The 21,253-nt window shown below is 42.2% G+C and overlaps 1 protein-coding gene across 2 annotated transcripts in view; it reads right to left on the reverse strand.

Annotated features, from left to right (window-relative positions):
• GALNT17 (polypeptide N-acetylgalactosaminyltransferase 17) overlaps positions 1-21,253 on the reverse strand; it is a 276,769-nt gene that overhangs the window by 156,472 nt on the left and 99,044 nt on the right. For both annotated transcript variants that reach the window (XM_074974323.1, XM_074974322.1), the window contains exons 3-4: positions 14,543-14,709; positions 4,094-4,268 (exon numbers count right to left, since the gene is read on the reverse strand). In XM_074974323.1, coding sequence (XP_074830424.1) covers positions 4,094-4,268; positions 14,543-14,709 — 342 coding nt within the window. The remainder of the gene's footprint in view (positions 1-4,093; positions 4,269-14,542; positions 14,710-21,253) is intronic.

The raw sequence follows: 21,253 nt of genomic DNA on the forward strand, positions 1-21,253 counted from the left end.
GAACATTGATGATGTTGAGATGCCTATAGTTATCCTGGGGGGACCCAGCCTACCCCTTGCTCCCATGGCTCATGAAGCCAATCTCTCGCCATGTGGACAGCAGTAAGGAACAGTTCAACTAAAGGCTCAGCAAGTGCAGAATGGAGGTTGAATGCGCCTTTGGTCATTTGGAAGGGCGCTGTAGAAGTTTACTAACAAGGTTGGACCTTTGTGAAGAGAACATCCCCATGGTTATAGCTGCCTGCTGTGTGCTCCATAATACCTGTGGGGAAAAAGGGGGGAAATTTTCCGCAGGGGTTGGCAGTTGAGGCAGATTGCATGGCAGCCATTTTTGAGCAGCCAGACACCAGGGCAATAAGAAAAGCACAGCAAAGGGTGCTGCATATCCACGAGGCTTTGAAAAGCCGTTTCAATAATGAGTCACCATGGTGGAAGAAATAAGACTGCCCTGCCCAGAAACCTTCTGCAAAGGATTGCAGAGTACCTCCATGAAAGTTTCCTAGAGATATCCATGGAGGATTCCTGGGCTATCCCACTCCACATAAACACTCTTTTTCGGGGGCCACCCTTTGCGTAGCTGGAGCAGCCTCTTGTAAGCAGAGAACCACAGCACCTCGGTTTTTCTTCACAGTAAACGTGCAATACCACCGAATGCGTGCGCCCACTAAAGTTTAACTGGACTTTGATTGTAACTGTATACTTACCAGAGGTGCCTTCCGCAGCATCACGCTTGGCCACCGTGATGTCCTGCAACCCACAGGGCTCCAGGGTTAAAAATATTTCCTGGCTCTCAGGGAGACTGGATCCACCACTCGCCTGTCTCCCATTCTCCTCCTCTTCCTCCTCCTCATCCACCATACCGTCTTCCTCATTGTCCCTAGACTCACCACCTGTGAGGTGTCCATGTTGCTTGTGGGGGTACTGCTACGGTCACCACCGAGAATCGCATGCAGCTTGCTGTAGAACCAGCATGTGTGGGGTTCAGCCCCAGAATGACTGTTCACCTCCCTTGGCTTCTGGTACGCTTGGCAAAGTTATTTTATTTTCACACGGCACTGCTATGTCCCCCTCGTGTAGCCCCTCTCCCCCATTCCACGAGCGATCTTTGCATAGATGTCGGCGTTTCTTCTGCTGGATCGGAGCTCTGCTGCACACAGACTCTTCTCCCGACAAAGCGATGAGATCCACCACCTCCTGGAGCACATCTGGGGCGTGTAGTCTCCATGATCAGCTGTGCTCAAGCTGGCATGCTCCCAGTGCTGATCAAACAGGAAATGGGAAATCAAAAATTCCCAGGGCTTTAGTAGAGGAGGGGCTGTTTCCTGCGTACCTGGCTGCAGTGCAGCAGAGTAGAGAATGATCTCCAGAGTGGTCACAGATGAGCATTGTGGGACACCACTTGGAGGCCAATTAAGTCGAATTACACAATGCTGCGTCTGCACTACCTCGCAGTCGACCCATGAACATCAAATTAAGCACTACGCCTCTCGCAGAGGTGGATTACAGAAGTCGACATTAGAGGCAACTTAGGTCGGCGTAAAGGACCCGGTAGCGTAGACACATACATTAACAGGTCAACTTAAGGCGGCTTCCTTCAACCTAATTTTTTAGTGTACACCAGGCCTCGGTGACAGAGCCTATATTTGAATTTGAGAGTCCCTGGCTCGCAATGCTGTGCTCAGTCCATTAAACCACCCTCTTATAAACATACTCGGAGTAGAAAGTGAACACAAAAACCAGAGGCAAAGGACAGTTCTTCATTTTCCTGAGATTAAATGGATACTTTTTAAGGTCTGCAATGCAGCTTTATCAGCCACCAGGAAGGCTTTAGAAGTTTCCGAGCTTCCACTCCATGGGATTTCCTGCCTGGGAGAAGCATGGACACATCAATTATGTGGAACTATTATCAATTAGGCTACAGGGGACAGCTGCTGCATATGGATTTCAAATAGCAACATACCCATATGTGTTAGGGTTTAGGCTCTCTCTTACGCAATTGAATATTCCTGTGCAAAATTCATGGACCCAGTGGAGAATACCACAGCACACACAAAGAAGCAATTTCACAAACCAGGAAGAATTTAAGGTATAAAGGCTTTACGAGACCCTCCAGAGCTGGATATGTCCCTTTCATGCAGAGACAACAGAGACAGTCCATTTTGTAGTGGCTTGATGTGGTTACAAAGTGTTATAAACATGAATTCAGTTGTGTTTTAAAGACAGGTTTCAGAGTAGCAGCTGTGTTAGTCTGTATTCGCAAAAAGAAAAGGAGTACTTGTGGCACCTTAGAGACTAACAAATTTATTTGAGGATAAGCTTTCGTGAGCTACAGCTCACTTCATGCATCCGATGAAGTGAGCTGTAGCTCACGAAAGCTTATGCTCAAATAAATTTGTTAGTCTCTAAGGTGCCACAAGTACTCCTTTTCTTTTTGTGTTTTAAAGAGCATTTCCCCATCATTTTAACCAAGAAGGTATGATACTAGGCAATGTGGTGAATAAGGGCTAGTTTTTCAATACCGTCTTCTGACATTCCACCTACAAAGTCAGAATGCGTACAGTGAATATCTGTATATGCAGATTGGCTAATTGCACAATAGTGTTCATTTGGGAGTACAATTACCTGCTTTGCACACAATGGTGGCACTTCTGCACATACACTGTGCATGCACACTTTGCTGGAGAAATTTAGGAAGCCCATTCTGAAAGCATGCCAACAGAGACCACATTTCCCAAAATGAATGCTTAAATTGCCCTTGAGATCCTCGACTTGCTTCCACAAGTGGATATTGGCAGTAGGTGCAGGCAAATTTTCTGGCTGCACTTTGCTTCCTCCTCCCCCACCCCCACTTCTGAAAATGTGTTTCTAAATATAAGAAATAAAAGTAAATATAGGCACGGCTGTGCTGCTATCCCAACAGCGTTTCCTTGAAACATGCACACGGAAAACCACATATGGACCCAAGCCACAAAATTCTGATCTGGAACCCTGCTTCTGCTCCAGCTCCAGCTGAGAGTGTTCAGAGCTGGGGTTTGGGATCAGCCTCCCCTTTGTGAAAACAAGAACCACTGAACAGACAGGGCTCATTCTGCCAGGGATCTAAGCAAGCAGTGAGAGCTGAGGATGTTCAATGTCTGCCAAGATCAAGCTCATAATGCAGTCAAAGGAGCAATCTGCTACTCTCATTCCTTACTGATCAGAAAAGCTGCTTCAACAGTGAGTTCAGTAAATTATACTTTCCCGTACTCATGCATACAATCCAGTTTTGAAAAGCTAGCAGCCTAATCACTGCAGCATTTAGATGGGAATACAGGTACTGGTGTGAGAAACAGCCTTCTATGTCCTTATTCATACGAAAAATGCGATAACTCTACACAGAATGTGTTTTCTATTTGCAGGTGATAGAACATTTTCCTGGTAAATGATTTTTTCTTTTCCTCCCTTCATATCACACAATGAAACGTGCATTAGCCTCTCCAGCCTCCAATATTCTAAGCATGGCACACAGTGTTTTAAAAAACACATTTTGTTGCAAAATATCATTCATGGAACCTTCTTGTTGTGCAGACTTAGAAACGTAATAGAATTTCCTCCGATACTTTGTGCTCTGGATGCATCAATCCCTCTGAAAGAGTCCCTTTGAAACACTTTCTGCTGTCCTTGCACTTTTGAACTTATTTTCAATTTAAGAAGAATCAAACCAATACAAAACATAAGCCTTCCCCAGAGAGACGAAAGTAGAAAGGCCTATAACATTGGAACCATTCTCTTTTTCAATTCCCGGCTGCCTCGTCTTTTTAGCTTACAGAATTCACTCAGGTCAAGGAGGGGGCACTGATCTGAACAAAATAAAATGTGAGTGGAGGTAGGATAAGTACAGAAAACAGGGACTTTAGCAGTCCTAGAGCGTACTGCCTCACCCAATCCAGGGTACGTTGGGGTAAAAGGAAGAATCTAGCTTTATTAATTTAATGGCGACATTTGCAAGAATGTCCAGGCTAAATTATACATTTTCAGCATGCCTGATTTATTCCCTTATAACCTAACCACACCATGAAATCATTAAATCTGATATTTTTTTTATTATACTGACCAGCCAGCAGTGAATTCCACGTGGGCATCAAAGAATCCAGTGATGTGGCCAGTAGCAGCTTTCCAACCTTCAATGCGAGCTCGGATCAGGCCTTCTCTTTTCTGGTTGCGCACCACCTTCACGAGCCCCGGGTATCGTTTGTTGACATACTCTTCCAGAGGTGCCTTCAATTCCTCTAGAGGAGAAAACCCAGAGAGCCAATTCAAAAGGAGCAACAGTTTCCATAGGGAATCTAGTGCATTAATCAACTCTTATCACTGGTGAACACTGGTGGAGCTTACTGATACAGGATACCTTAGAGAAGAGGCTAGTAGGAAATGCAATACGTAGAAAAGGATTTAGGCCTAGTCAATGTTAATTGGGGAAAAGGGAATTTCAGGGAGCTGTTAGAAGTCTGAGCTAAGTGACTAAAAGGACAAGAAACAAGTCTTTGACCAGGATGTTGCTATTGTGTTACATCTAGGGCAAAATTTTCAAAAGTGACTAAGGCACTTAAGTACCATTTTCTAAAGAGTCTTAAGCTTTTAAGTGCCTAGCTGCCTTTTGAAAAGGGGACTTAGGCACTTTTGAAATTATACCCCTACTTCTGTATCTTTGTTCCTAATTTCTGAGCATTTGTTTAACCCCCATTAACGTCTTGGAAACTCCCTTTACACAATTTCCTTTTTTAATACTTGTTTGTAAATTTGGGACCAGATTCTTTGCCCCCAACCAGTTCCTTTGTGACATTCAGACAGCACTAATGAGCTGGAATGTGGACGTATGGCCACCACGTAGATGGTGTAAAGCCAGCATCACTGGCTCCTATGCTGATACCGAATAGGACGTGCTTTCAGGGGTGTGTCAGAAGCATTTTTTTGGGGGGATCGTGGCCAGCTTGCATAACTTAGGACAGTACCTAGGCTACTCTGATTTCTGCTACATTTGGGACTGGTTTGGTGCAGATCAAGCCAACAGGATGAAGGAGTCATCCAAACTCTCCTGTGTCAAGTAATTCCCAACAGTGGAGAAAATTAATCTTAATCTTTATTGGCTTTCCCCTCTCTCCTAAATGCGATTTTAATGTATTTTACCTTTTTCTCATCAGTTATTTCCAGGCTTTTTATCACTCTGTCCTCTTTGCAAAAACTGAGAGACTTAGAGCAAATATGAAGGGACAAGGCTCTGCAGAGTAGCGAGAGACCAGGTAAACGTCCCTGCTGTACTTGGGACACTGTTTCATTATAAAATAAAATCTCACCAATACTGTTAAAAGAATCAAAGAAATACTATGGCTGATGTTAGTGATTTTGCCTCCTGTAGGCTTGAGTGGATTGCTGTGAACATTGCAAAATGAGATCAGTCGACTGGTTTAATCAGCCGGTGTCATTTAAATTGCTGCAAACGGCACCCCTCCGTTTCTCCCTTTTCTGTGGCTCAGCCTTGCCATATCAATATCCGTGTTGGTTGCATACAGACTTTGCCCTTGGACTACCTGAAATCCTTCCACTTTTATTTATAGCAATGAAGAGATTTCTGCTTCATTCAGCAGAGCCTAAATATCATGCACTCAAAGTACTTCTACTTACTGGGAAACTGCTGATCATTTAATTAAGTTGTTTAAGGCGGCGTACGCTCTACTGCTGAGTACATAATGGCTCTAAGTTTCTAGAGTCACTACTGGTACCAAACTTATTAGTACTTTCTGATGCCTGTGGTGTATAAAAGACATGCAATGTAAAAGCACTCTCTAGTGTACGCACATGGAAGCATATAAAAATAAATAAATAAATATTGAATGTTGGAGTGTCAGTTCAATTATGGAAGAGCACCCCAAAATCTGGGTGCTTATCCACACCGTACTGGGACCAAAGCTCCTAAGTTTGTAGCGCTGGACTGGAAGTCTCATGAGACTAGACTCTCCTGGGAGATTTCCACTACTTCCTGCTTCCCACTAAATTAGAAACACTTGGCAGTCCTGCTTCTAGCCCCGGATACAACCTGCCTGCAAAAAAAGGAGAAATTGTAGAAATTGATTCTCAAAATAAGGTTTGGTTTTGAGTTAACAACATGCAAAACACTCAGGCTAGGGGCCTAAACCCCTGATTTGCAAGGTATATTCCATTGAATACTACTGAATTCTCTGTTTTTTTAAAAATGCTCTACCTTTTTGCAGAATAAGAGGAATTTTAAGGATGCAGGGCTGTATCAGAAACTCTGCCCTTTCCCATGAAACCTTACTTGGGGTAGTATACCTGATTTGTCCACAAAATAAAATAATGCAGAATAATTAAAATAAAATGCACAATACTGGGTATAATCTTTGATATTGTGCCAATCATAAACAGGCCTCTATTGTGCTGGGAATTGAACAAAATTAGTTTACAATTCTGACTGCAACCAAAACATGCCAGGTAAGGGAGGCTGGGTGATGTAGTGGATAGAGGACTGACTGGGACTCAGGATATCCAGGTTCTGTTCCTAGCTCTGCTTTGTATCCTTGAGCAAGTCACGTCACCTCTCTGTGCCTCAGTTTCCCAATCTGTAACATGATGATACTTGCATCCTTTATAAAGCACTTTGAGATCCACTGATGAAAAGTGTGCTATCAGAGCTAAGTTTTATTATGTACCGAGACAGACTGCAGGCATCATATTGTTAAAATAAATTGCTGGAGAATGACCCTCATTTCTGCAGAACTCAAGGGCTCCCTGATATTATCTTATGGCATGGCTAGGAATTCCTATGCGAGGCTTATTGACCTATTCCTGCCCCCCACCTTTCAGAAGAATCACTGTTAATGCAATACACAAGGTCAGAATAGTTGCTGAGATATGAGTGGAAAGTAAGTTGCTACTTTAAGAAAACACAGCAATGGAAAACAGAGGAGTAAACAGTAAACCCCATCGTTTATGCTTAGCCAGAGAAGTCAAAGGAAATGGGATCAGCCATTCCCTCTCCTCGTGCATTCTTCCAAGCACTTAAAAATAGTGCTTTTGTGAGACTATCTTTCTGGCATTGTTCCCCCTCACATATTTGTTTCCCTCAGGTAGAGTCTCTGTCTCTTATGCTGAAATAGGGAAGAAGGGGGAGGGGAGGAAACTCGCAACCCTAAGCTTCTGCATCACATACATATATTATTGTGGCAACTTCGGTTTCATGCTGAGCCACTCATAGGAAACCAATATTTTATGGAGGTGACATCCCCTCTGTGAGAGGCTTCAAGGCGACAGAGACACAAAATTTTTTGACAGACATAACCCCACAGGTATAGCATCAGTTTCTGAAGTGTTTTTGTCAGAAGGTAAGCCATTAATGTTGCATTATCATGGATTTATAGGCCACATTAAACCATGGGTGCTGGAACAATTTTTATAGTGTGGGATCTGAGAGCCACTGAACGAAACTATAAACCAGGGATATAATGGAAACTACTTCAAGCCCAGGGGTGCGGTAGCACCCCCAGCACCCTTAGTTCCAGCACCTCTGCATTAAACAATGACAAGACTTTCACAACTAGAGTTTAAGTTTCTCTGCTGAAGGAAGGAAGGAAGGCACATGGGGAAAACGCTAATGGGAGTTAGATGAGGAAGGCGAAAGTTTAATGTGCCCAAGAGTGACAGAGGGAGAAAGAGTGTCAATATGCAATTTGGGGTACATCTATACTGCAGCCAGGGGCGAATGACAACTCATGCAGACATCCCGGCGCAAGCTGTATGCTAGCGAGCTTGCTAAAAACAGAAGTGAGGATGTTGCTGTACAGGCTACAGCACAGCATCTACTTGCTCGTACAGCCTGTGCTGAAGCCCAGGTCACCACGCCCTCGCTTCTACAGGAACTTCTCACTTAACGTGGTAGTTCTGTTCCTGAAAAATGCGACTTTAAGCGACACGATGTTAAGCGAATCCAATTTCCCCAATTTTAAACAAGCAATTTAATACAGGTATTAAACAGGCTGGCAGCCCCCCCATCAGCTCCCCTACACCTCCCCGCAGCGCCTCCCACCCACTGGCAGACCCTGCGGATCAGTGCCTTCCTCCTGCTCCCCTCGCCTCCTGCCTGCGGCAATCAGCTGGCTTGCGGCGTTCAGGAGGCTGGGGAGGGCGGGGGAGCCTGCACACTGCGTCCTCACTCCTCCCCCCTCCCTCCTGAACGCCGCAAACCAGCTGATTGCCGCGTGCAGGAGTTGGGGGGAACAGGGGGAAGGCGCTGATCTGCGGGGTCTGCCAGCGGGCGGGAGGTGCTGGGGACGGGCGTAGGGGAGCGGATGGGGGGCTGGCAACCGTGCACAAAGCTGGTGGCCAAATGACATTATAGCAGAGCATTGCACAACTTTAAATGAGCATGTTCTGTAACGGAGCAGGGACGTAAGATCGAAACAACGTTAAGCAAGAGGACGTTAAGTGGGGAGTTACTGTATTTTTAGCAAGCTCGCTAGAGTCCAGCTAGTGCAGGTACACATACTTGAGCTGCCATTCACTTCCCCAGCTGCAAAGTAGACATATTCTTAGTGACGGGTGAACCTCAAGTGGCTTAGAGTGCTGGTTTGGTACAGATAATCACCTAAAATGATTATACAAATGACTTGGATTGGCAAAACTGCAAGAACAGACCTGTGTGCAATGCTACATTCTTTCTCTATTTTATCTGTGCAGGGTTCGTTTGGTAAATAAATAGTAACTGTATTCCAGCTAACACTGATGGTCCATATTGAGATGGGACCCCAGGAAGAAAACTCAGGTGGGGGTTGGACTTTGGATTTCGACTCTCAGCCCATCCAGAACTGAGGCTGTCTCATTAGAAAGACAGGTCCTACCTGTAAAACTTAGGTGCAAGTGTAAGGAGTGAAAACCTAGCTCCACTGACATCAACGGCAAAACTCTTATGGCCTTCACTGGAGCCACAGTTTCACCCAGTGAAACAGATTTCCATTCCTCCAAAGAGGTGAGTGGGGGCTGGTAGTAATCTGAGATTTCGGGACCCTTAGGTGCTTTTAAATACACAGTTATGTCCATCCCATTGGCAATCAACTGCAGCCTACCGTTCACTCAGGATATGTGAAGCCCGCACTGCTCAGTTTCTGCAGAGGTTGATTTTGTACCATTCCCTCTAGATGAACTCTGCCGGATTGTAAATCAGAAGTCACTCTCACATATAATCTTAACTAAATCATGGTAAATTACTCCTAATTTTATCTTGCATTTTGTTGTGTTCAGCAATCATTTTAGTGACTGACATTAGCATAACAGGAAAATAACTCAATGCCTGCCAACATGGCATTGTCAGAACATGTAGCTTTAGGCTCTGAATCCAGAAGGCTATTGCATTTAGGTCAGTAGCAGCAAATGTATTCTCTGTCATATAAATTAAGGGCTGCTTTATCCCAAAATATTGCATTTTTGTAGCGTAGCCCAGAGCTCACATTATGTAACAAGGTTGGGAGGTTCAGAAATAGCATGCCAGAAATTAGATGATTTCAAAGAAGGGGTGGGGGGGAGCCTCCCCTATGAAGTTGGCATTCACATAAATTGGTTACCCTGCCCTGGGCTTCACTATTTTCAAGACTTCCTGCTAATTAGAGTAGGGGAGAAAATGGCATACAGTCCAGAGAACTGATTGCAGTTCTGATCAGTTCTGTTGTGCACTTCTTTATAACATTTTGCTCTTCCATAACACCACTGATGACTAGAAGATTTAAACGAGCTTCACAAAAACACTAAGTCTCACAGCATCTCTACGAGACACTTTAGCATTATATCCATTTCACCATTTCCGTTTGTAAACTGAGGATCACAGAAGCAAAACGACTTGCCCAAAGTTACAAAGTGAGCTAGGAGCAGAGCTGGGGCTGGAACTGAGGCTTCCTGGTTCCAGATCCATTTTTCTAATTACTGGGCTATCTAACTATCTTGCTCCCCACCATGGTATTTGAGTACATGGACCTTACATGCCTTACAGATGGGTAGTTTGAGACATTCTCTCTCAATTATAACCCTATTCTCCATATTGGTGTCCATTCTGCTCTTCCCTTTGAAGAGGGCTAGATGGATTCTCTTTCAGCTCACATCCACATGTTTTTTAAATCATGTTTAAGTTGGAGATAATAAATATTAGTACAAGAGGAGGTGAATTTTTGGTATTTGACATTCCATGAGCAACTTCCAACTGAGACGGACGCTCCTGGTAAACATGCCAGTAGACTCCATTTCAATGATCTCTTGATTCCTATCTGACTCAATTAATCTCTAGTGGAAGATGAGTCCCAGGAGCTAGAAGCCCTAGAAACCAATATATCTGCTGCTCTGTTAAAAAACTTGTCTGGCTGGATATTCAGGTTATGTTTGTCATTGGCAATTTTATTGTGCCACCAAAGCTTTTGGCAACCACGTGGTCTCCAGCTGTTACCTTCCAACTGGTATCAGTTATACTATCAATTGGAATTGATAATACAGAAGGCTTGGCCAGCTATATAGGCATTTGAGAAGGTTACTTCTGGCTAGAACTAAGATTTTGGCTTTGAGAATATTGGTTTGATTTTCAGCCAAAGTAATGTGCAAGAAGCACAGAAGAACAGTAGACAGTGAATGAGAAGGGTCATCTAACTGATTAGGTTGGTCTATCACTGAACTAGAGTTAGGGGGGAGCTTTTGTAACAAGACTTGGAAATGGGCAAAACTCTGTGAGTTTTCATATTTTGTTGTGTACCTTTTAGGTGAAGCTAAGGAAAGGGAAGCAGCTGCCAGCGAGAGAATTATAACATATGGATTAAACTGTGCAAAATGTGGTGACTTAGGCTGCATTATGCATCAAGCCTTGGGTTCCATAGACCCCAACACACAGCAAAACCCAGAGGGATACAAACCAAACCAAAAGGTTTGCCAAGCCCCTATGTACATTGGTAAGGTCTGCACAACTCTAACCTGGACACAATCTAGCCAGCATAATAGTAGCTGTAATTAAACAACTTGTTAATTAGAAGATTTGAGGTACCTTGGGATTTGTGTTGGGTAAGGCAACTTTGATGCCTAACAAGACTTGGAAGGCTCTTAACTTCATGTAAGTCTATTAAAGCCTTCCCCTTTTTAATGTACTCTTTCTTCCAAACCTGTAAAACAGTCAGCTCCCAAGAGAACACATAGGAAGCATTGTTGTTGCTGAAATGAGCTGCGGAGCAAGATAATGATATATCCAGTCACAGCGAATATTGTTACGCTGAAGTAAATTACAACCAGTCACATGGATCACTGAATGTACCTAGGTATTTTAAGTAGCCTTTTATCTTGGAGTTTTCTTTTATAAAATGAGGCTTTCTTTTCAAAGAGATGTTATTCCAGATTAAAAACATTTACAGGGAGACCTCAGAAAGGCAGGCGATGCTCAAGCAACAGTCTCAAACAAGGTATGTGACTGTGAGATAGCATATTGTCTAAGGGGCATATTCTGTATGCCTTCAGCGACCTAGGAAATGTGTTATCACTCAGAAACACAAGCGGTGTAGAGTCTTTGCAATTATAAACCAGTGCAACAAAAAAACCAAAGGCAAGTACAAAACAAGTCTTTACATAAAAGTATAGTGTGACTTGCAAGGGAAAAAAGTTTCAAAACTGAAACTCTCTCAGCATTTGCCTTTAGGGGAGGAACATTTTGTGGCAGTACATTTGAGCTTCTGTCTATGTTTACAATTCAGGTATACCCATTAAGAATTGTTACATTTAATATATCTCTGTAATACATTTGTGTAAATATATGTTTGCCATGTTTATTGTATATATCACCATGTAGTGATGCCAGGAGGAAGAAAAATCTAATGTGTCTTTAAAAATAATTTTATTCTAATCTGGATCCACAAACATCAAACCATTGGATGGTGTACCTATAAGGCAAAGTTAAGGATGCTTGAGTGCCTGAACTGTGTGTTTCTAACCTTTGCATATGTTGAGATTTCTTTTAAATGTAATCTTAATTCTCAGTTTCCTTGGTGTTGTTATTGTTGATTTTGGGAAAATTAAAACATCCCTGTAATGTCTTTTACTCTGAAATTACTGAGATATACTTTCAACCTCAACTCCATCTTAATGTAGTTACACAGGTTTTTTTGTATTTTATACAGACACACAGACACACGCAACTCCATAATCTGAAACCAGGAAGTAGAACGCTAACTTTTCAAAGGCCACTAGTGATTTTAGGTTCCTCAGTTTTTGGGTGCCCAACTGGATATACCTGAAAGGGTCCTGATTTTCAGAAAGTTCAGAGCATCTGCCCTGTGAAAATCAGGTTCCTTTCAGGTATCGGAAGTTTGGCATCCAAGATCTCTAGGTCAGAGATTAAAGCCGCACACCTACAAGTCGTCTTCTCCACACAGCCCCTCAGAAATACAGTCTGCCCATTCATAAGCATCAACAATAAAGCAGCCATACTCAACCACAAAGGCATATCCTGAAAACTTTAACTCTGACCTTTGTTTACTCCTAGGATTCCTGGAGAATTAATCATTATTTACTATAACCTGTAGTTTAGAATGTGGAATAATTTCCCTGTCAGAACCTTACTCATTTTATAATATCCATTTGTTTGTAATATTAGAAGAGTGAACCCTAAGATGTTGTTCTTACTATGAGGAACTATTTTCTGTCATTGAGGCTTCTTGGGTATATATCAGCAGCGTGGTTTGTGGAGCTATGGTATGTACATTGCTTTGTATAATTTACTATTATTTTGGCATCTCGCAGGAGGACAGAGTCAAGGTTATCTGGCTTATGGTTGTGACTCCGGCTGAGGGATGCTGCAAGGGGCTCTGATGTAAGTCGGAGTGCTTTGACAAAGCAGCACTGAAACAAGCCAACACTTTCCAAAGCTCTTCGGGGCACTAAAGTTAACCAAACTCAGTTTGTGCCTCCCTCCACCCCACACACACATATTGAATATTGCTCAGGTTTCTATCCACCCTCTGACCTGCCCACAGAAATCACGGCTTGAGTTAGCCCAGTCTTCCTCAGAGCAGACGCTAGTCAAGACGGTGCCTTTCAATCTCAGCAGCGGATAAAGAATGAGAGTTATTTAATTTTGTATGCTCATGGCCAGCTGCGGTATCTGCTATTCAAGGAGCGACGTTTTTTAAAAGGATTCATTTCATTGTCCTACTCCTTTCATAAGTGTCTCCAGAGCTTACCAATAGCATTTGTTACAATATTAGCTTCAGTGCGGCATACTGAGTGGCTGACAGAGACTGTTTAGTTGCATATTTCTTTGCACAAGGCAGGGACTATGGATGATAAATAATTAATACACATGGGTTCTCCTTTAAGCCATACTTCACTCTCTATCAAGTCAATGCAGTGTAACTTTGTGGGGTATGTGCAGGATTTCATTTTGATATTTTCAAAGATTTTTTTCCCCTGTAAAACAGAGGATATACCAAAGACTGCAAACACAAATCACCGTCACCTTTCTTTACTGGCCAGATGAGGAGAGAAATGCCCAGCTTGTGTAAATCATCAATTATTTTTGCTGACTTTAATGAAGCTATGTTGATTTCCATCAGCTGAGGCTCTGACCACAGTTCCGCCTCCCCCTGAGCAATTCATCAGTTTTCTGTGGTGCTTATTACTGTCATACCTATTTTCACAGGCTTGAAATGCTTACTTTATTCCAGTTTTATCTTGTCACATCTTAAATGCAACCTCTCAGCCTTCTTTGGAATGGAAAATCAGCTATCTTCCCCAGTTCTTCACTTCCAGTTGTAATGTATCACCTAGCTTTTATGCAGTGCTTTTCATCCATAAGTCCCCAAGCGCTTTACAAATTGAGGTCGGTATCATCATCCCCAATTCACTGATGGGAAAACTGAGGCACAGGGAGAGGACATGGCTTTCCCAAGGTCACTCACTAAGTCAGTGGCAGAGCCAGGAATAGAACCCCCATCTCCTAAGTTCTAGTGCGGTGTTCAATGAATGAGGCCATCCTATCACATTTAGATTGTAAGGCTCAGATCCTCAAAGGTATTGAAATCAATGGGTGTTAGGCTACCATATACTTTTGAGCATCTGAGTTAAAGCTTTTGGGGGCAGGGACTGCCTCTTACTATGTGTTTGACAGTGTCTAGAGTAATAATAATAATTAATTAATGCTCTCTGGGCTCCTTCCAACCCACTGAGATAGTTCCTTTTATTCTCCTGAAATACGGATTGCTTGCAAATTTATTTAGAAGTCTAATTTGAGGTTTGATTTTGGTTCCACTTATACCACTGCAGCTGATGGAATGGATGCTGACCGAGAGGTGGGAAGAACTGTATGCTGAACAGCACCTGATCTTCCAATGCATGCGGCTCTTCACATCATGAAGACACTATCCTCCTATCATGTTCAACCTCTTTATGTGGTTTTACTCCCCAAGGGGAAACAAACGTCCTACTGGACCTTTTGGGGATCAAGTGCTCCATGGTTCGTTAAGAGCTCAGCCAGCCTTACCTTCATCGCTGTTGTCGTCCACAAGTATAATCTCTTTCAGGAGGTGGGCTGGCGTGTGATTAACAGCACTGTGCACGGACCTCAGGATCACTGACAATGCTTCATTCACAAAGATGAAAATAATGGAAATCTGGGGCAGATCTTTCGCATATTTCAGCTCTTTGCACCTGTAGCACGAAAAGGAAAGTGGGTTAACAGGATGCATGCTGGACCGCTGCAGTGTTAGAAGCTGAGCACACAAGCAAAATATTGTAAAGGGCAATTTATCAAGCTTTACAATTGTGTAAAGTTGCATATTCTTGCAGATCCCATGTACCACCTATGCTCTACATTACAGGCATGGGCCCTTGTGCTTTGGGAACATAGAAATTTCCACACTTGCTCAGACCCGTGGTCCATCTAGTCTAGTCTCCTGTCTCCAAATATAGCTAGCTGGGGAAAATTTCCCTCTAAGGAACCTCAGGGAATATGGCTAACTAAGTGTTACAGTTAACTACAGTTGGGTAAACCGGGGATGAGAGAGACAGAGACAGAATTACAGAGACACAGACTTCTTTTTTTGTATATTTATTTTTCAAATGTTCTTTCAACATGGCAAAAGCCTCTGACTTTATAATTCAAAGTGAAGCCTCCATTCTGATTTAGTTTTAAGATGAATGGATGCTCAGAAATTTGCCTTTTTCTTAAGCTGCACTACTGTGTTTCTTTCTGTTTGGTTTTTGGGACTTGCCAGAAAGAAATGAATTTAGTGACCTATGGTCAAACAGCTTTAGCAAATGTTTGCAATGCTCTTTGCTGGCTTTCTTATGCATTTTCTCTTCCATTGGAACATTCTACTCGAATGTCAACTTGAACTGGAGTCTTTGCACTTCACATCTGTACGTGAGTTTTTATGCAGTTCCATAAGTATCTTGCAATGTTTCAGCATTAATTGCTCAAAATGAGCTTTACTTTTATGGCTGGACATTTATTTAGCTACTTTTCTCTGTGCTGGAGCTAGGAGGTTTTCACTCTGCAGCCAACTTCTTTACTGACAACCTGCACGTTTATGTTACATGAACAGCTACACTCTGAGTTTGTGAACAGGAGCGTGATGAACAGGATTAAAGTAGTTAGAAATGGAAGAGATCTTTAAGATAATTAAATCTGTTCCCCGCGAGGGCAGGAGATAGCGTCCGCATGAGAGACAGCAGATATTAAATTAATGCTGCTTTTGATCCTATCCAATCTTAATACATTCATCACATGATGCAAACAGGTGACCATATACAAGAGCATTACAGATTACCAAGGAGATATATAATAAGTAGGGCTGTCGATTAATCGCAGTTAACTCATGCAATTAACTAAAAAAATTAATCAGTTTACAAAAATTAATTGCTATTAATCGCAATTTTAATCGCACTGTTGAACAACAGAATACCAATTGAAATTTATTAACTATTTTTGGATTTTTTTCTACATTTTCAAATATATTGATTTCAATTACAACAGATAATAGGAAGTGTACAGTGCTCACTTTATATTATTTTTTATCACAAATATTTTTACTCTAAAAATGATAAACAAAAGAAATAGTATTTTTCACTTCACCTCATAGAAGTACTGTAGTGCAATCTCTTTATCTTGAAAGTGCAATTTACAAATGTAGATTTTTTTTGTTACATATCTGCACTCAAAAACAACAGAATGTAAAACTTCAGAGCCTACAAGTCCAATCAGTCCTACTTCTCATTCAGCCAATCCTGAAGAGAAACAAGTTAGTTTACATTTATGGGATAATGCTGCCCACTTCTTATTTACATTGTCACCTGAAAGTGAGAACAGGTATTCGCATAGCACTGTTGTAGCTGGCATCGCAAGGTATTTATGTGTCAGATGCGCTAAAGATTCCTATGCCTCTTCATGCTTTGGCCATCATTCCAGAGGACATGCTGATGACGCTCATTAAAAAAATAATGCATTAATTACATTTGTGACTGAACTCCTTGGGAGAGAATTGTATGTCTCCTACTCTGTTTTACCCACATTCTGACATATATATTTCATGTTCTAGCAGTCTCGGATGATGACCCAGCGCATGTTCATTTTAGGAACACTTTCACAGCAGATTTGACAAAACGCAAATAAGGTACCAATGTGAGATTTCTAAAGATAGCTACAGCATTCGACCCAAGGTTTAAGAATCTGAAGTGCCTTCCAAAATATGAGAGGGATGAGGTGAGGAGCATGCTTTCAGAAGTCTTAAAAGAACAACACTCCAATGCAGAAACTACAGAATCCGAACCACCAAAACAGAAAACCAACCTTCTGCTGGTGGCATCTGACTCAGATAATGAAAATGAACATGCGTCGGACCTCACTGCTTTGGATCATTATCGAGCAGAACCCATCATCAGCATGGACGTATGTCCTCTGTAATGGTGGTTGAAGCATGAAGGGACATACAAATCTTTAGCGCATCTGGCACATAAATATCTTGCAACAGTGCCATGTGAACACCTGTTCTCACTTTCAGGTGACACTGTAAACAAGAAGTGGGAAGCATTATCTCCTGAAAATGTAAACAAACTTGTTTCTCTGAGCAACTGGCTGAACAAGAAGTAGGACTGAGTGGACTTATAGACGGTAAAGTTTGACATTGTTTTACCTTTGAATGCATTTTTTTTGTACATAATTCTACATTGGTAAGTTCAACTTTCATGATAAAGGGATTGCAATACTGTACTTGTATGAGGTGAAATGAAAAATTATATTTCTTTTGTTTTTTACAGTGCAAACATTTGTAATAAAAATAAATATAAAGTGAGCACTGTACACTTTGTACTCTGTGCTGTAACTGAAATCAATATATTTGAAAATGTAGAAAACATCCAAAAATATTTAAATAAATGGTATTCTATTATTTTTAATCGTGCGATTAATAGCGATTATTTTTTTAATTGCAATTAATTTTTTAATCGCTTGACAGGCCTAATAATAGGGTCTCTCTCATGAACAAGAATACTCAAGCCTTCAGAGCCTCCCAATAGCTGGGAGCTCTGGACATTCAGGTCATTAATCCTCTCTCATCTGCCTTTCTATAACCCTCTAAATAAGGTTTGTCTTCTTCCTCATGAACCCTGTTGGGAGGATTCTATCACCATAGGGCCAAGCCTGGGACATGAAGTTTGCCCTTGTGAACTATGCAAGACCACTTACTACTAGGGCTAAGTGAGCCCACTGGGATAAAATGAAACCTGACCTGGACCATTGTGCAAAACAACCCGAAGAGAACTAAACCACTGAGTTTCAGAAAAAGTTCAGTAACAAGTCTTCATTCCCGAGCCCCCTACTGGGAACCATAATGCTTCTTTATTATGGGCCAGATTTTAAAAAGCACTCAGCATGATAGGAGCACACTGGGTACTGAGCTCTCTCAAAAATCTGTCCTGAAGTGTCATAATGGGAACTGCTGGTATGTTAAGAGGGGATGAAGATCTAGCCAATCATTTCTACGTACAGAAACATTTTATACATATATATACCCACCGAGAATACATCAAGTGATTATTTAACTCCTTTAGGTAATGTCACCAAACCCTCCTGCTTTCCTCTAATTAAATAGGGAAAGGAAAAGAAAAAGAAGAAAAAGAAAAGGGCATCATGCAAAGAGTCATTCTCAATATCATTTGCGACAGATTAGACGTAGAACACCCACTAATGTTAGCTGCAATATAATTAGTATTTATTTATCAAATGAATCCTGTGCAGATAAAACAAAGAAAGAATGTAACAATCTCTATGACGTAGAGTTTAAAATTAATTGACTCTCATAGAATCATAGAATATCAGGGTTGGCAGGGACCTCACGAGGTCATCTAATCCAATCCCTGCTCAAAGCAGGGCGTAATCCCCAACTAAATCACCCCAGCCAGGGCTTTGTCAAGCCTGACTTTAAAAACCTCTAAGGAAGGAGATTCCACCACCACCTCCCTAGGTAACCCATTCTAGTGCTTCACCATCCTCCTAGTGAAAAAGTTTTTCCTAATATCCAACCCAAACCTCCTCCACTGCAACTTGAGACCATTACTCCTTGTTCTGTCATCTGCTACCAGTGAGAACAGTCTAGATCCATCCTCTTCGGAACCCCCTTTCAAGTAGCTGAGAGCGGCTATCAAATCCCACCTCATTCGTCTCCTCTGCAGACTAAAAAAATCCCAGTTCCCTCAGCCGCTCCTCATAAGTCATGTGCTCCAGGCCCCTAATCATTTTTGTTGCCCTTCGCTGGACTCTTTCCAATTTTTCCACATCCTTGTAGTGTGGGGTCCAAAACTGGACACAGTACTCCAGATGAGGCCTCACCAATGCCAAAGAGAGGGGAATGATCACGTCCCTCGATCTGCTCGCAATGCTCCTACTTATACAGCAATGCTCCTCATGATCAATTACTTTATTTTTAATTTTGCTAGATGTTTCTTAGGCCACAACAGGCATTGTATATGCTCTGAAATGGGAGGGAGGAAATCAGAAAGATTTCCACAGCAAGACAGTTGCCAGATGGCTTATATGTGAACCTTCTTTAGTAGAACAAGTACCTCATATGAAAATAAATCTACGTTTTTCCATTGTAACAACTGCCTTCACCCTAGCTGATGCAGCCTCTCCAAAGGGAACATAAAATCATCTAACAGAAACAGATGCTAAAACAGCTTTTTGGGAAGGATTTCTTTTGAAAATGCATCGGCAATGGGCTAAAACAAGAATTGATCCTCAAAATGTCAAACTGAACTAAAGCAATTTTCTGATTTGCTCCTGTGTCCTCCAAAACACAATAAACCGTGTAAATGGATAGAGACAGAGAGATATAGAGATAATGCTTTATTTTAATTTGCATACCTCTGCACTGTTCTTCCTCCAGGCAAGCTATTCTGGTGGTATAACCAGCTCAGTTTGTGACTACTCAGAGAAACATCCAAACCAAGTGATTTAAGGTTTGCCCACTGTTAATTTACATTTAAATTACATGCACCACTCCTGTCATATTCCGTCTGCCCCTGATTATGGAGGACAAATGGATAGAGACTGGGACAACAGCTACCAGGATCTTTAATGTGCATAACAGTGAAATCCTCATAAGGCAATCTGGCAGGAGGCAAGGTCTTTCCATAAATACAGTGCTCTCATGTGGCCATGGCTGCAGCCACAATAGGAGGCAAGGTAGAAAGTCAAAAACAAACAATTTCCAAGCCGCTAAAACAAACTTAAGCATCAGTCTTCTTTCAGTGTTCTGCCTTCATTTGTTGGCACAAGGAGCAGCTGGTCCAAGTGTAGCACTCGGCCTGCAGCCACGTGCTATTGTTCTTCAACTCCTCTAGGGTACACCGCGATAGTTTGTTATTGACAGACTGACATGTCAACAAATATTCATGTGTTCATTCAAGAAAACACCTGGTGCTTTTGTTCTCTCATAGGGCTGAAGGAAATAAAAGATTTTAAAAAACCCCACAGTGCTTCACCTCAGCCATAATTAGAGGGGCCAATGGAGAACTTATTAAAAGCAGCAGAAATAATGAAAGGTACATTACATCGGAGACAGTTTTATTTTTTTCTTAGCACTTGCAGTAAAAAGGGACTGGTCTGAGCTCCATGCTTTATTTATGCAGAGCATGTGGCTCAGTATAGTTACAAGCTGTGGTTTGGGAGGTTGGCAGCTCCACTCAGAAATATTTCTTGCACATTTTGAGATATTAGTGTAGGAGCAAAGGGTCTGCTATACGCTATAAGCTCATCAGTCTGTCAGAATCAGAGTACTGCCGTGACCTCTAGCCATTACTGGCAGATAATGAGAGGAAGTTGGAATGTCTGTAATGGATAGGGTGAGAGAAGAATTCCCTGCCAACCTGGAACATGACTATGCCCTGAAGCATGAGATGCACTTATTGTCATCTTAGCAGATAGAACTATATTGTTATAAGAAAATTCAGCCCCTTTAAGAACCAGAGAAACATGTTACATAAAAGAGCTGTTGTGCCTCTCGTTAACTGAGAAGAATGAGTCTTCAATGGCCAGTGCCCCTTCAGAAGCTCACCAAGACCAGAATGAACAGTGCCTGGGGGAAAACCTCAACAATACTGCAACATTTCAACCACGCTCAAGCTATTAAAATGATCTTTTAAACCAAGGGTTCTCAACCTCTCTCTTTCCGAGCCCTCCCCCTGCAACATGCTGTAAAACCTCCATGGCCCACCTGTGCCAAACCAACGCATTTTCTGCACATAAAAGCCAGGGCTGGCATTTGGGGATAGCAAACAGGGCAATCGCCCTGGGCCCCGGCGACTTTAATGCTGGCCCTGCTTGGTGGACCCCTTGAAACCTGCTTGCAGCCCGCAAGGGGCCCCGGACCCCTGATTGAGAACCACTGTTTTAGACCACTCTATTAATACAGGAAACACAATCCTTGGACGTGGTTCAAGGTGGCTGACTTCCAGACAAAGCCACAAAATTCTGATCCAGATCTGAAATGCTCCCAAGGTCAATGGGAGTTTAATTTGGGACTTTGGTTCAGCTTGTTAGTGAAATCAGGACCCAAACCCCAGATCTGGAATTTAACGTTTTATAGGAGTGTCCAGATCTTGATCTCTGGGCCTAATTCGGGAATGAGCCTATCTCTAATTATAGTTTATGTATCTATACTGCATTTCTTATGGGACCAGCAGTGAGAGTACTATA

This window comes from Natator depressus, chromosome 17 (genome assembly GCF_965152275.1).
Source record: "Natator depressus isolate rNatDep1 chromosome 17, rNatDep2.hap1, whole genome shotgun sequence".
NCBI classification, from domain to species: Eukaryota; Metazoa; Chordata; order Testudines; family Cheloniidae; genus Natator; species Natator depressus.